We start from the raw sequence: 16,686 nt of genomic DNA on the forward strand, positions 1-16,686 counted from the left end.
ACACAGCACCACCACCATCAATACATCAGCACCATCAACACATCACCACTATCAACACATCACCATCACCACCAATACATCACCACCATCATCAACACATCACCACCATCATCACATCACCACTATCAACATATCACCACCACCAACACAGCACCACCACCATCAACACATCACCACCATCAACACATCACCACCATCATCAACACATCACCACCATCAACACGGCACCACCACCATCAACACAGCACCACCATCAACACATCACCAACACCATCAACACATCACCACCAACATCACATCACCACCATCAACACGGCACCACCACCATCAACACAGCACCACCACCATCAACACATCACCACCATCAACATATTACCAACACCATCAACACATCACCACCATCAACACATCACCACCACCAACACATCACCACCAACATCAACACAGCACCACCATCAACACATCACCACCATCATCAACACATCACCACCAACATCAACACATCACCACCATCAACACGGCACCACCACCATCAACACAGCACCGCCACCATCAACACATCACCACCATCAACATATTACCATCAACACATCACCACCACCATCAACACATCACCACCATCAACACATCTCCATCAACACATCACCAACACCATCAACACATCACCACCATCAACACATCTCCATCAACACATCACCAACACCATCAACACATCACCACCACCATCAACACATCACCACCATCAACACAGCACCACCACCATCAACACATCAGCACCACCATCAACACATTACCAACACCATCAACACATCACCACCACCATCAACTCAGCACCACCACCATCAACACATCAGCACCACCATCAACACATCACCACCACCATCAACACATCACCACCACCATCAACACAGCACCACCACCATCAACACATCACCACCACCATCAACACATCACCACCACCATCAACTCAGCACCACCACCATCAACACAGCACCACCACCATCAACACATCAGCACCACCATCAACACATCACCACCACCATCAACACAGCACCACCACCATCAACACATCAGCACCACCATCAACACATCACCAACACCATCAACACATCACCAACACCATCAACACATCACCACCACCATCAACACATCACCACCACCATCAACACAGCACCACCACCATCAATACATCAGCACCATCAACACATCACCACTATCAACACATCACCATCACCACCAATACATCACCACCATCATCAACACATCACCACCATCATCACATCACCACTATCAACATATCACCACCACCAACACAGCACCACCACCATCAACACATCACCACCATCAACACATCACCACCATCATCAACACATCACCACCATCAACACGGCACCACCACCATCAACACAGCACCACCATCAACACATCACCAACACCATCAACACATCACCACCAACATCACATCACCACCATCAACACGGCACCACCACCATCAACACAGCACCACCACCATCAACACATCACCACCATCAACATATTACCAACACCATCAACACATCACCACCATCAACACATCACCACCACCAACACATCACCACCAACATCAACACAGCACCACCATCAACACATCACCACCATCATCAACACATCACCACCAACATCAACACATCACCACCATCAACACGGCACCACCACCATCAACACAGCACCGCCACCATCAACACATCACCACCATCAACATATTACCATCAACACATCACCACCACCATCAACACATCACCACCATCAACACATCTCCATCAACACATCACCAACACCATCAACACATCACCACCATCAACACATCTCCATCAACACATCACCAACACCATCAACACATCACCACCACCATCAACACATCACCACCATCAACACAGCACCACCACCATCAACACATCAGCACCACCATCAACACATTACCAACACCATCAACACATCACCACCACCATCAACTCAGCACCACCACCATCAACACATCAGCACCACCATCAACACATCACCACCACCATCAACACATCACCACCACCATCAACACAGCACCACCACCATCAACACATCACCACCACCATCAACACATCACCACCACCATCAACTCAGCACCACCACCATCAACACAGCACCACCACCATCAACACATCAGCACCACCATCAACACATCAGCACCACCATCAACACATCACCACCACCATCAACACAGCACCACCACCATCAACACATCAGCACCACCATCAACACATCACCAACACCATCAACACATCACCACCACCATCAACACAGCACCACCACCATCAACACATCAGCACTACCATCAACACATCAACACCATCAACACATCACCACCACCATCAACACATCTCCAACACCATCAACACATCACCACCACCATCAACACATCTCCAACACCATCAACACAGCACCACCACCATCAACACATCAGCACCACCATCAACACATCACCACCACCATCAACACATCACCACCACCATCAACACATCACCATCAACACATCTCCAACACCATCAACACATCACCACCACCATCAACACAGCACCACCACCATCAACACATCACCACCACCACCAACACATCACCACCATCATCAACACATCACCACCATCATCAATACATCACCACCATCAACACATCACCACCATCAACACATCACCACTATCAACACATCACCATCACCACCAACACATCACCACCATCATCAACACATCACCACCATCATCACATCACCACTATCAACACATCACCATCACCACCAACACAGCACCACCACCATCAACACATCACCACCACTATCAACACATCACCACCATCAACACATCACCACCATCAACACTTCCCAGCACCATGAGCACATCAGCTCCATGTACCACGGCCATGAATAACTTAACCCCAAACACCACGGCCCTGAACACCACATCGCTGAACACCACAACCCCAAACATGCTCCCAGGCCTGTAATAGACACCGAGTGGCACCTGTCAGAACTCCACCCAAATCGAATGGAACTGGGTTGCAACATTAGGTCATGGGAAGCTGGTTGACTGCCGCACAGGGGTAGTGCTGGCTTTGACCGTGCGGCGATGGTCCTTGACATCACCTCGGTGAGGGAAGTGAAAGGTACCCATCAATCACGCAACGGGGCCTCCAGCAATGCCTGTGGATCCTGACCAGACTGATCTGTGTTCTTCTACACCAGTCTGTAGTACACCATTACATACTGTGTTAGCGAGAGAGCTTCACTGGCTTCATAATGTCCCATTGTAACACCAGAACAGGGTTCACCAGACCACCTTCAGTCCAGATACTGCAGGACCGAGCCAGTGACTTCAGGTCCGGTCAAGACCTTATCGTTGTTAATTCAGCCTGTATATGTATGAGTGTGTGAGCTTTCTAGGTAGCTGACATCACAGGATAACACTGAGGACCTTTGAGATGGGAATGCAATGAGCATCTCCTTGACAAGATGACCTGATTTACACACTCCCCTGTTCACAGATGGTCACACACACTGAAGTGCACACACAAACACACACACTGGGGATTAGGGACCTGGAGGCAAGTTTGTTTTGAATGTATTGTAGACACACCCCCCAACGTGCATTCTTATGTCATATTTGTCATATTAATAAAAGGGTGTGTGTTTGTTTATACATACAAGTTGGTCTATGAGAAACGTCTTAATGTACAGTCTATCTTGAGTTCATAGGGCTTTAGCATTTGACCCACAGGTCTATGAGGGCATCAGTGTGATCTGCAGAGCAGTGGGACAGTGTACTCTGTCTCACACACACACACACACACACACACACACACACACACACACACACACACACACACACACACACACACACACACACACACACACAGCACACAAGCTATAACCCTAACTCTAACCTTACACTGCTACAGAGTAAAAGAATACACATCCCTACTTCCTGACAACACAACACACTAACACACTGCTACAAACAGCGGTTGGAAAAGCTGGTATGAACATGCCAGTTCCTATGTATTTATAGCCAAAACATTTTATTGCTTTAAAAATCCGTACTTAAATATTTGTATTGCATGCTGGTCAGATCTGCTTTCATTAGTTTTCACATCATGAAATGATCAATTCTTTACTTCTTATTTCAGACAAAGACACTTACATTTACACTGAAGACACTCTAAAACGCTTCAGTTTCACTCTAGCTTATGGTTATGAAAGTGCAGACTTCAAATATTTGTTTAACACTGTTATCAAAATGAGTATCCCCTTGACAAGAGGATCTGGGTAACACACACACCTGTTCACCAATGTTTACACACACCTGTTCACCAATTGTTACACTTATTTTAACCTCATCCTTAAACAAAAATAAACACTATGACTCTCTCTCTCTCCTTTCTTATTTGTCAGACTCATATTCTAGAAGTGATGGATAGTCTGTGTTATCAGGTGAACAAATATCCTTTATGAAAAGTGTGTATAATATTAAGTTCCAAAAACATTAAATTATTCATCTGACAGCCGGCACCCTTACTAAGCACATCCTGGCCTTGCTGGCATTTCAACTCACAGCCTGTTTATGTTCCAGCTTCATTTTTAGCCTATTTTCTGGTCCTGGTTTATTTTTAGTAAAATACGTTTTTTTTTCTCCGTCTCTTCCAGTTTTCAATGACCATTGGCATGAGCTGTATGCTGAGACAGATGGCCATAATGGCGTCTGGAAGTGTTCAGCAGGGGAGATCGGTAATGAGACCCTGGCATTTGTGGGTGAGGGGTTATCTGCCGAATCTCACCACCCTTCGCGTCTGGCAAAGCCTTGTGGGTCTTCAACCTCAAAGCAAAATCCACCAATTCTATACCTGCATACGCTGTTATTGAACATGGGCATGACTCAGTGATGTAAGTTTGGATTTCGTTTGCTTCTGGCGATGTTGCAAAAGACAGAAATATCTCAGGCTACACTGGTTGAAAATGGCCCCTGCCGTGACTTACACGGGTGGGTTAACTGGTGTTGTCCTGCCGTGATGCGTTAGGACTCGCCTCTAATGTCGCACATTTTAGAAAAGAAAATAGTGTCAGTATTTTGAGCCTCTGTTTAAATTTGCTGACTTGTTTAATCAGCACATCAGACCCATCTTAGGGAATCTTCACTGGATTCTGGTGAAACATCACATTCATTTGCATTGCATTAAATATTTCAATCCTGCCCCTTCTTATCTCTCTGGTCTTCTCCACCCCTCTACACCCAACTGTGTTCTCAGGACCTCCACGCCCACCCTGTTAGCTGGCTCATCCTCTAACCTCCATAACCTCCACCTTTACGGTGATCAGGACTGTTGTAGGACACTGCTCCTCCCCTCTCCACAACAGACTCTCAGGCTCACTTTATACATTTAAGTCCAACTTCAAAACATATACTTTCTCTTGCATGCAACCTGCACTACACCTAATCTGTTCCTAATCTGATCATTTCACGTCTCTCTTCACTTCACGTCTTTCTACTCTAATTGTTGCTCTATCTCTGCTCTTGTCAGTGCCATTTTCTATCCCCTTGTGTGGAAAATGTTTCATTTTAGTGTGAATATTTCATTTTGCAAAGAATATTCATGGCTTTAAAGTTGATGTTTCATTTGCAATATATATAAAGATTTTCAAAATGTGGGTTAGGCTTTGAAATCTGTTCAGACATGTTAAAACATGTTTGTAAGCAAAATGAACATCCAATATTCAATGCTAATTTGTTCATGCATTCATTATGCATAATCAATGTCATTATAATACATTTCCACACTAATACAAAAGACAAAGATATTTCAGCCAACATGCTAACAACACTACTAAGAGACTAAGATGGTTATTCCAACAAATGACCCTTGGAATAATAATAATGATTATCCTTGGATTAACACTGACTGAACAATACGATGTCTAGAGTGCAGTAAGACCAGCGGATAGGTTCTATGAAATGTTTATGAAATGTTTATAAAATGTTTATGAAATGTACTGAAACCAGAACAAGAAGATGAAATATTAACAAGAATAAAATCAGGTCTTACTGTAAAGCCCTACTGGTACATTTCCACTGAAACTTCATAAATCACCACCACGCTGCATAACTGGCATATTTAACCAGTACAGCCAGCTAAAAACCCAACACAAACATACAAGCCATTCATTTATTCCATAATAATAATCAAATAATGAGTAATAATAGTCTTTCTCTCAGTCAGTAAAAAATAAAAATAAATAGAAGAAGGAATATATATGCAGTATATATACTGTGTTTATATATAAGAATTGGCTATGGTCCAATGTGTGTGTGTGTGTGTGTGTGTGTGTGTGTGTGTGTGTGTGTGTGTGTGTGTGTGTGTGTGTGTGTGTGTGCGCGTGTGCGCGTGTGCGCGTGTGTATGCATGTGTGTGTGTGTGTGTGTGTGTGTGTGTGTGTGTGTGTGTGTGTGTGTGTGTGTGTGTGTGTGTGTGTGTGTGTATGTCTGCATGCCCAGTGATGGATGGAGCTCTGTCCTGGGTGTTCTCCTCCCTCTCCTTCCTGTGCCTGATCCAGTCCCCCAGGGAGGTGTGGTTTCCGGAGAGTACGCCGCGTGTGATTGGCTGCCATTTCTCTCTGGTGTGTTGACTGGATGTGAAAGCTGTGCACTGATTGTAAAGTGTCCTTGGGTTCTTAGAAAGGCACTATAGTGTGAGAGCAACTTAATTCATATGTCATTTATATCACACTATGCTGAGATAGGAGACAGAGCACCACTGACATTTCATGAAATTAAGCAAATTATTTTTAATCCAAACAGAAAAACGTGTAGTACACGTGCATCTTAAAGCGTGGCTGACACTTCTTGTGTTCTTCAGTGCCAACTGGCTTGACAAACGGGCCGTGAACCCTTTCGTGAACAATGTCCTTTCAGTCTCACGACTGTTCAGTGATTTCTTTAAAGGGGAAATGAATTTGAGGGGCAACTGAACCGAATGCAACACCCCGTGAGCAGTGAAACACCCCGTGTGCAGTGAAACACCCCCACCTACAGTGAAACACCCCGTGTGCAGTGAAACACCCCACCTACAGTGAAACACCCCGTGTGCAGTGAAACACCCCACCTACAGTGAAACACCCCGTGTGCAGTGAAACACCCCGTGTGCAGTGAAACACCCCCACCTACAGTGAAACACCACGTGTGCAGTGAAACACCCCACCTACAGTGAAACACCCCGTGTGCAGTGAAACACCCCCACCTACAGTGAAACACCCCGTGTGCAGTGAAACACCCCCACCTACAGTGAAACACCCCGTGTGCAGTGAAACACCCCACCTACAGTGAAACACCCCGTGTGCAGTGAAACACCCCCCACCTACAGTGAAACACCACGTGTGCAGTGAAACACCCCACCTACAGTGAAACACGCTGTGAGCAGTGAAACACCCCATGTGCAGTGAAACACCCCCACCTACAGTGAAACACCCCGTGTGCAGTGAAACACCCCACCTACAGTGAAACACCCCGTGAGCAGTGAAACACCCCGTGAGCAGTGAAACACCCCGTGTGCAGTGAAACACCCCCACCTACAGTGAAACACTTTTTTGGAAAGGAAGGCAGACTAGTTTAGTTGGTAATCACATTTGGTTGGGGTTGTACGACACTATGGTTTTCTTTTATGTATTATAAGTTTTTATGTATTAAAAGGTTGTCTGATAATGTGAATTTGAATTAAAAAAGACATAGGACTAATGAAAAAAAGAAAAAAAACAGCCCCATAGCCATGGCTACAGCCCTGTAGTCATGGCTACAGCCCCGTAACTGTTTTCATGAAGCTGTTGCCATTTCTGCAACAGAGGTACACAAATACTGATCTGATCTGGATCATGGGTCTAATAATCACCCCGTAATCTGATCTGATCTGGATAATGGGTTTAATAATCACATCCTAATCTAATCTGATCTGGATAATGGGTCTAAAATCACCACATAATCTCATCTGGATAATATGTCTAATAATCACCCCCCAAATCATAATACTTGCTCATCTTGGTAATAGCATGCTTTATTGCTGTACTAAACAAATGTGCATAGAATGATATGAGCATAAACAGCTCATGAGCCATTTTACCTTTGCAGGCAGCGATGGCACAGTGATGCAGTAATTACGATGTTCTCAGGAGGTTGTGAAAGTGTGAGTCTGAGCTGCCACTGCCTCACAAGCACAACAGTCCTGGCAGGCGTCTAGCAAACGAGGTCCTGAAGATCCAGACCCAGGCAAACAGCAGAGCCGTGCAGCAGGGCTGACTGGTGGACCTCAGGGTATGTCTGCTACACATTTATGAAAATCTCTTACATTTAACCACAAAAATTCTAAGCAAAGACGTACAGTACAATTTAAGGCCACGGGCAGATTTATGAAGCTCTGCCAATGAAGTTAGGAACATAACATACAATTTAAATTTACGATTGTATTTTTTTTCTTAATCCATGGAAATGTATTTTAATATATTTATGTTCCATGGTATATTGCATCAGAGTTTCCGAAGGGCTGACTCCTCATTATTCCTCATTATAACAGACACTTATCCATGCAGACAGACGCCCCTGGACCCAGGAGACAGGAGGCAACCGGGCTGACACAGCCACTTCTGGATCAGGCCTGGTGGGGCAGGTTGGTGGGGCAGGTTGGTGGGGCAGACTGGTGGGGCAGACTGGTGGGGCAGACTGGTGGGGCAGATTGGTGGGGCAGATTGGTGGGGCAGACTGGTGGGGCAGACTGGTGGGGCAGACTGGTGGGGCAGACTGGTGGGGCAGATTGGTGGGGCAGACTGGTGGGGCAGATTGGTGGGGCAGATTGGTGGGGCAGATTGGTGGGGCAGACTGGTGGGGCAGACTGGTGGGGCAGATTGGTGGGGCAGACTGGTGGGGCAGATTGGTGGGGCAGACTGGTGGGGCAGACTGGTGGGGCAGATTGGTGGGGCAGACTGGTGGGGCAGACTGGTGGGGCAGACTGGTGGGGCAGATTGGTGGGGCAGACTGGTGGGGCAGATTGGTGGGACAGATTGGTGGGGCAGACTGGTGGGACAGATTGGTGGGGCAGACTGGTGGGGCAGATTGGTGGGACAGATTGGTGGGGCAGACTGGTGGGGCAGATTGGTGGGACAGATTGGTGGGGCAGACTGGTGGGGCAGGTTGGTGGGGCAGGTTGGTGGGGCAGACTGGTGGGGCAGATTGGTGGGGCAGACTGGTGGGGCAGATTGGTGGGACAGACTGGTGGGGTAGATTGGTGGGGCAGATTGGTGGGGCAGACTGGTGGGGCAGATTGGTGGGGCAGACTGGTGGGGCAGATTGGTGGGGCAGATTGGTGGGGCAGATTGGTGGGGCAGACTGGTGGGGCAGATTGGTGGGGCAGACTGGTGGGGCAGACTGGTGAGGCAGATTGGTGGGGCAGACTGGTAGGGCAGATTGGTGGGACAGACTGGTGGGGCAGATTGGTGGGGCAGACTGGTGGGGCAGACTGGTGGGGCAGATTGGTGGGGCAGACTGGTGGGGCAGATTGGTGGGGCAGATTGGTGGGGCAGATTGGTGGGGCAGACTGGTGGGGCAGACTGGTGGGGCAGATTGGTGGGGCAGACTGGTGGGGCAGATTGGTGGGGCAGACTGGTGGGGCAGACTGGTGGGGCAGATTGGTGGGGCAGATTGGTGGGGCAGACTGGTGGGGCAGACTGGTGGGGCAGACTGGTGGGGCAGATTGGTGGGGCAGACTGGTGGGGCAGATTGGTGGGACAGATTGGTAGGGCAGACTGGTGGGACAGACTGGTGGGGCAGACTGGTGGGGCAGATTGGTGGGACAGATTGGTGGGGCAGACTGGTGGGGCAGATTGGTGGGACAGATTGGTGGGGCAGACTGGTGGGGCAGGTTGGTGGGGCAGGTTGGTGGGGCAGACTGGTGGGGCAGATTGGTGGGGCAGACTGGTGGGGCAGATTGGTGGGACAGACTGGTGGGGTAGATTGGTGGGGCAGATTGGTGGGGCAGACTGGTGGGGCAGATTGGTGGGGCAGACTGGTGGGGCAGATTGGTGGGGCAGATTGGTGGGGCAGATTGGTGGGGCAGACTGGTGGGGCAGATTGGTGGGGCAGACTGGTGGGGCAGACTGGTGAGGCAGATTGGTGGGGCAGACTGGTAGGGCAGATTGGTGGGACAGACTGGTGGGGCAGATTGGTGGGGCAGACTGGTGAGGCAGATTGGTGGGGCAGACTGGTGAGGCAGACTGGTGGGACAGACTGGTGGGGCAGATTGGTGGGGCAGACTGGTGGGGCAGACTGGTGGGGCAGACTGGTGGGGCAGATTGGTGGGACAGACTGGTGGGACAGACTGGTGGGGCAGATTGGTGGGGCAGACTGGTGGGACAGACTGGTGAGGCAGACTGGTGGGACAGACTGGTGGGGCAGATTGGTGGGGCAGACTGGTGGGGCAGATTGGTGGGGCAGATTGGTGGGGCAGATTGGTGGGACAGACTGGTGGGACAGACTGGTGGGGCAGATTGGTGGGGCAGACTGGTGGGACAGACTGGTGGGGCAGACTGGTGGGACAGACTGGTGAGGCAGACTGGTGGGGCAGACTGGTGGGACAGACTGGTGGGGCAGACTGGTGGGGCAGACTGGTGGGACAGACTGGTGGGGCAGACTGGTGGGGCAGACTAGTGGGACAGACTGGTGGGGCAGATTGGGAGACCTGAAACATTCCAGGCACCAGGTCTAGATTCTCACACAAGAGAATTTGTTTGCACTGCAGTGACTCCCCTCCTTATAGGTTCCTGGTGTTTCTGTAGCACAGCTGTGAAGTAAGCCAGGACGCTAAGACTGCTGAGATCCTGCTTCAGAGAGAAGAGGAGATAAGGAGAAAAGCGCAGAGGAGCCTGGAGGGCTGAAGGGAGCAGCAGTGTGAGCAGATACTCCGCCATGTGAGGATGAAGCTGTCATGAAGCCACCACAGGAGACTCAGATGGGATCAAAGCTAACGTTACACAGATATAACTGTAAAGTCATCACAATTGCGTTTTAATGATGCCAAATACATTTAATGTCAGTAATCTGTGTTAGCGTTTTGACAGTAGCTAGCAATACAAAGAATGCAAAGAACTGAGGCTAAAATGGGAAAGACGTACAGGTCTGCTTGCTAAGATGGAAGTAAGACTAAAATGAGACTATAATGAGACGAACTTCATGTGCTCGAAACAGGAAAGGTTCAGCCAGCTAGAAATCTTCCTTCAGCATCTGCCATCCCAAACACTGAAAATGACTCTATGAACAAAGTCACTATTATCTCTCTTCATTAACCGCATATGAAAGATGCATGTATGAAGTTTAGACAAACAATTTTCCCACTGCACAAGAGCGTGTGAGAAACAGGAGACGCAGTGGCGCTAACTCATCCACGGCTCACTGTTGGCTCCTGAGCCGAGCTGTCAGCACCAGAACCGCGGTGCCGAGTCTGACTTGGTCCGGTCAGATTGGCCCGTTAAGCCAAACAAACAGAGTCACTTGGAGAAGGTTTTGGAAACACAGGATCTGCAGAAGGGAGGAGCCTCCTGCTGAGGTGTGATCGCAGGTCTGCCCGTGTGGACTGGGTGAGATGGAGTGTTTCTGCCACAGGAGTGTGTGCAGGTGTGTGCAGGTGTGTGCAGGTTCTGACTCAAGAACAGGCTACCTGATGTTATGGGCAGGAATGTACACATCAAAACACTGACTGGAGTGACTGGTACTGGTGGACAGCTAACACTGGATCTCACACAACTTATATACAAGAGGATGAGACCTCAACATACAACACTGGAAGTATGCAGAGAAAAGACCAACAAATGCAACAAAAATAACGGGTCTTCTGAAATAATCTCACAATTTCCATTTCCAAATGTATGATTTTTTTTGTGCTACTATCACTGATATCACAGAAAATCTGTGTAAGGAGATTGGTCGGTTTATCTCTAGCCTGTCTGATCCCATTTTACACTGTAGTAAGTCCGGTGTCAGGGCTGTAACTTTGTAGTTAATCTGTAGTTAATCAGGTGTCAGGGCTGTAACTTTGTAGTTAATCTGTAGCTAATCAGGTGTCAGGGCTGTAACTTTGTAGTTAATCTGTAGTTAATCAGGTGTAAGGGCTGTAACTTTGTAGTTAATCTGTAGTTAATCAGGTGTCAGGGCTGTAACTTTGTAGTTAATCTGTAGTTAATCAGGTGTCAGGGCTGTAACTTTGTAGTTAATCTGTAGCTAATCAGGTGTCAGGGCTGTAACTTTGTAGTTAATCTGTAGTTAATCAGGTGTAAGGGCTGTAACTTTGTAGTTAATCTGTAGCTAATCAGGTGTAAGGGCTGTAACTTTGTAGTTAATCTGTAGCTAATCAGGTGTTAGGGCTGTAACTTTGTAGTTAATCTGTAGCTAATCAGGTGTCAGGGCTGTAACTTTGTAGTTAATCTGTAGCTAATCAGGTGTTAGGTCCATGATACTCTACAAATTACACAGGACACCTACTAAATCTTTAAACAGAACCACAGAAACAGGTCGTTTCTAACTGCTCTTCTAATGAAAAGATCCCACCAAGTCTTCCATTTCAGTCTGCCATGAGCACCACTACACAATCAATTCATCCAGCTAGCAATAGCCGCAGGGCGTAAATACCACCATTTAACCATTCTGGATGCTCAAATACTCAGCGGTGGAGGAAGAGACAGCAGAAGTGTGTTCTCAACACCTCAGTTCACTGACAAATTGGGGTTCTGTTACCCCAGAGTGCATTTATCAGCTAGTAATGGGTTCTTTGGTACTGGTGGCTCACAGCACACCCTCAGTGTAATGTGTCCAGAGATATAGGAAGTGGAAAGTTGTTTTGACAGTCTAGTTCAGGAAAGTAAAGTTAGGCGATTTGTGTCATTACCTCTGAAGTACTGCCGCTGAACCAGAGATTAGAGTGTTTGTGTGCACGCAGAAATGGGGAACGAGAAAATGATGAAAAAAGGGAGGAAAGAGAATGAGAAGAGGTCAAAATGAGACGACTGGCATAGCACCACTGAACACGAGTGTGTGAAATACACAAACACATTTGTTCACAACTGTTATTGGTTTATATTTACGCAGTTTCAGCTTTTCACTCAGTTAAGCTATTTCTTACAAAATCATCAGTTTCAATTTCAAACACACACACACACACACACACACACACACACACACACACACCACGTTAGCAAAGCATAAACCCATGGCCTATTTCTCAGGACGAGCCCTGATAACGAGGCGGCCACCACGCCGTGTCCTTCCTGCGGTTCTCAGGCCTCCTCTACACCCGCCGTGTGGCTGTTTCACCTGGGACGTGAAGACCAGGTACTTGGGAACCGCAGTCCGATTCCCACAGGCGCCGAGAGCCACAAACCGATCAGAACAGAAAGCCCACATCTGACTCACCGCTCTGCCATTTCTAGTGTCTAAGATGTATTTTACCAGCTTTGACAGATTCACCATCCAAAAAGGTTTTCCGCCTCCTGTATCTGGCTGCCCCCTGATGTTCCTACAGTGGGACACTAGATTCAGCTCCTGGAGGGGCTGGTAATTAGCGAAGAACACGCACCTGTGCCTTGTGTGGGGTCCTGAGCACTGAGACACTGTGATAGAAACACAGGGGTAAAACAACGGGGCAGAAACGCCGGGGTGGTTGTTATGGTGGACATGGTGCTTTGCTGGCCTTAAACATCCCACCATGAAATTCTACACCATGACCGCCCCTGCACCTCCAGGAACACTGACTCTCTGTTCACCTCAATAAAACCACTGCTCCTGTGTGCCTGATAGGTGAAAACACACTCACGCTAGTTTCAAATGCAGCTGTGATGAATCGCAGCACACGGACGGTTTCTCAGCGCTATGAAACCTCCCCCAGATACTGCACAGCCCAGCACGAACACATGTGCAAACACTGACACCTCACACAAGAACTCTTCCAAATATCTCCAGTTGACACTAATCAAACATTGATTTCTCTTCTCTTTTTTTTGCAGCCATTTAAGCTCTGTTCTAACTGTCTACACAACTCAAACCTAAATGTGCAAGAAAGCCCCCATTTTTTGGACTTTATCCACAGGAAATTCCATAAATTAGCTCAGTACTGCAATACACAGCACAAGAGTACCATGGTCCTGTTTCAAACACCCCTGCTTTGGCGATGCTAAACATAATATGTGGGTGTATATAATACACAGCGGGTCCCCAACAAGGATGTATTGTGATACATCAGAGCTGTGAGTAGACAAAGGGAACATGCATAATATTCCTAAACTGCAGTAAAATCAGGACCACATTTCAGTTTGAGCCAAAGGCGAATCTGTTGAACAGTTGTGTGTGAGATGCAGAGAGGAAGTCAGGAACCAGAGCAGGTAACACTCCGAGAAGCTCTTGTTACAGCGTACGGTGGAGTGTGTGATCCGAGCGTGAAGAAGCTTCTGTAATGACTCTCTCTACCATCAGCGAGTGACGTCATGATGCAACATGGTTACAGAAGGACTAGTGTACCTTACCTGACGTTGTCATGGTTACAGAAGGACTAGTGTACCTTACCTGACGTTGTCATGGCGCTGGATGTAAATCTTGTGGAATATGCGTTCGGGAGGTTTCAGGAAGTCTTCCTTCATCTCCATAGCCACGTTTCTAGGCAACAGGCTCATCAGCAACCGCTCCTACAGGTGTGTGTGTGTGTGTGTGTGTGTGTGTGTGTGTGTGTGTGTGTGTGTGTGTGTGTGTGTGTGTGTGTGTGTGTGTGTGTGTGTGTGTGTGTGTGTGTGTGTGTGTGTGACGGAGAGAGAGAGAGAGATGGTGATGTATTTTATTTATTCCTTTATTTAGACACTGATATGTTTGAGAGAGAGAAGTGAAATTCAAATTAAAGCATGGATGAAATTATGGGTAAGAGGAACACAGAAACATGGAACACATTACCAGTGGCAGCAGGAGGAACCTCATGAGGAACCTGTGCAGAGCACAACCTCGTGAGGAACCTGTGCAGAGCACAACCTCGTGAGGAACCTGTGCACACAACCTCATGACATATCTGTGCAGAGCACAACCTCGTGAGGAACCTGTGCAGAGCACAACCTCGTGAGGAACCTGTGCAGAGCACAACCTCGTGAGGAACCTGTGCACACAACCTCATGACATATCTGTGCAGAGCACAACCTCGTGAGGAACCTGTGCAGAGCACAACCTCGTGAGGAACCTGTGCAGAGCACAACCTCGTGAGGTACCTGTGCACACAACCTCATGAGAAATCTGTGCAGAGCACAACCTCACAAGAAACCTGTGCAGAGCCCAACCTCGTGAGACATTGTGGGAGAGAGCGTGAGATGAAGCCTGCACTCAAGCAGGTTCCACATTGGTGAAACTCTTTGCTTTTGACTTTGTCTGAATGAAAGAGAAAGCTGATCTAAGATCAGCACGGTTACCTGTTTCTCATTCTCATCCTCCATGCGCAGTCTCTCTTCGATGCAGTTCCGCGCCTGCAGGAAGGCCTTCCTCTGCACACGCTCAGTAAGGATCCGCACGAAGAGGCCGGAGAGATTCACACTGGTGAAGAGGACAATGTTGGCCACCAACTGTCAGACACACACACACAGAAAACGACACCTGCATAAGGTCAAGTTCATTATGCTTTTGGGTCATAAAGACAGGGGGTCTATATTAATCAAGCATCTCAGAGCAGTAGTACAGATTTCAGGTCAAATATTAACTCCCTTACAGTCCAACTGCATTCATTAGGAGATATCAAAGCAGGACCTGATCCCATAGGCATTTGATAAATATGGGTCAAGGTCTCCAGAAGGTTTTTTTTTTTTGAGGTGAGCTTTCAGCAAGAGAACAGTTAGTTAAGTCTTTCCAAAAACTCCCAGACCCAGAAAACGTGTGTAATGAGCAGACCATCACAGAACTGTAGTCTGGAGCTTTTGACTCATTCGTTTCTGCAATGCCAGCGGCAGCCTGGACATTCAGAGCTTCTGTTCTTTTCCACTTTAGTGATTCACCTGGAGAGACCTTCACTCCACCAGACTCAGATTCATTCACACGGAGAAGTGATGGTGGTAGAGAGAGTCACTATACACTAGTTTCAGCTTAATTTATTTGTTTACTTAGAAAAGCAAATATTTCTGCCACTTATTTAAGCAACAGCCTGCACGTTCCTGGCCGTCATACTACCAGACGGAAGGATGTTTGGAGCTGGTGAGGAGTGCCAGTGAAGAGAGACTCCTGCACTGCAAGGACACAATGTGCTTGTTTATTCTCTGGGCTCCCTGGTTAATCAATCCATCAATTAGCAAAGCCTATTCAGGCCACAGGCCTTCTGCCAGAAGTGAGCGTTCACTGTTTTGGTGTGTTGTAAATCAATGATGAATAATGTTGCGGGTGGCGTGTGTGTGTTTGTCTTTTTGCCCTTTTTCCTCTGCCTCAATATATGCAGCAGGAAATTTGAGATGTACAGTTGTACTGATGCACTGTAACTGTACATGCACTGTGCATAAAGTGTGTGAGAAATAGATGCATGATTGTGGGGCAGAAATGTGTGAATGTTGTAGGTGCAAGAAACATGTTTTACTAAAACACAGAGAAAAGCTCA

The 16,686-nt window shown here is 47.5% G+C and overlaps 1 protein-coding gene across 3 annotated transcripts in view; it reads right to left on the reverse strand.

Annotated features, from left to right (window-relative positions):
- Positions 1-16,686, reverse strand: part of adcy1b (adenylate cyclase 1b) — a 68,628-nt gene that overhangs the window by 48,754 nt on the left and 3,188 nt on the right. For all 3 annotated transcript variants that reach the window (XM_076973000.1, XM_076972999.1, XM_076973001.1), the window contains exons 2-3: positions 15,521-15,670; positions 14,640-14,758 (exon numbers count right to left, since the gene is read on the reverse strand). In XM_076973000.1, coding sequence (XP_076829115.1) covers positions 14,640-14,758; positions 15,521-15,670 — 269 coding nt within the window. The remainder of the gene's footprint in view (positions 1-14,639; positions 14,759-15,520; positions 15,671-16,686) is intronic.

The sequence above is a fragment of the Brachyhypopomus gauderio genome, chromosome 14 (genome assembly GCF_052324685.1).
Source record: "Brachyhypopomus gauderio isolate BG-103 chromosome 14, BGAUD_0.2, whole genome shotgun sequence".
Taxonomy (NCBI): domain Eukaryota; kingdom Metazoa; phylum Chordata; class Actinopteri; order Gymnotiformes; family Hypopomidae; genus Brachyhypopomus; species Brachyhypopomus gauderio.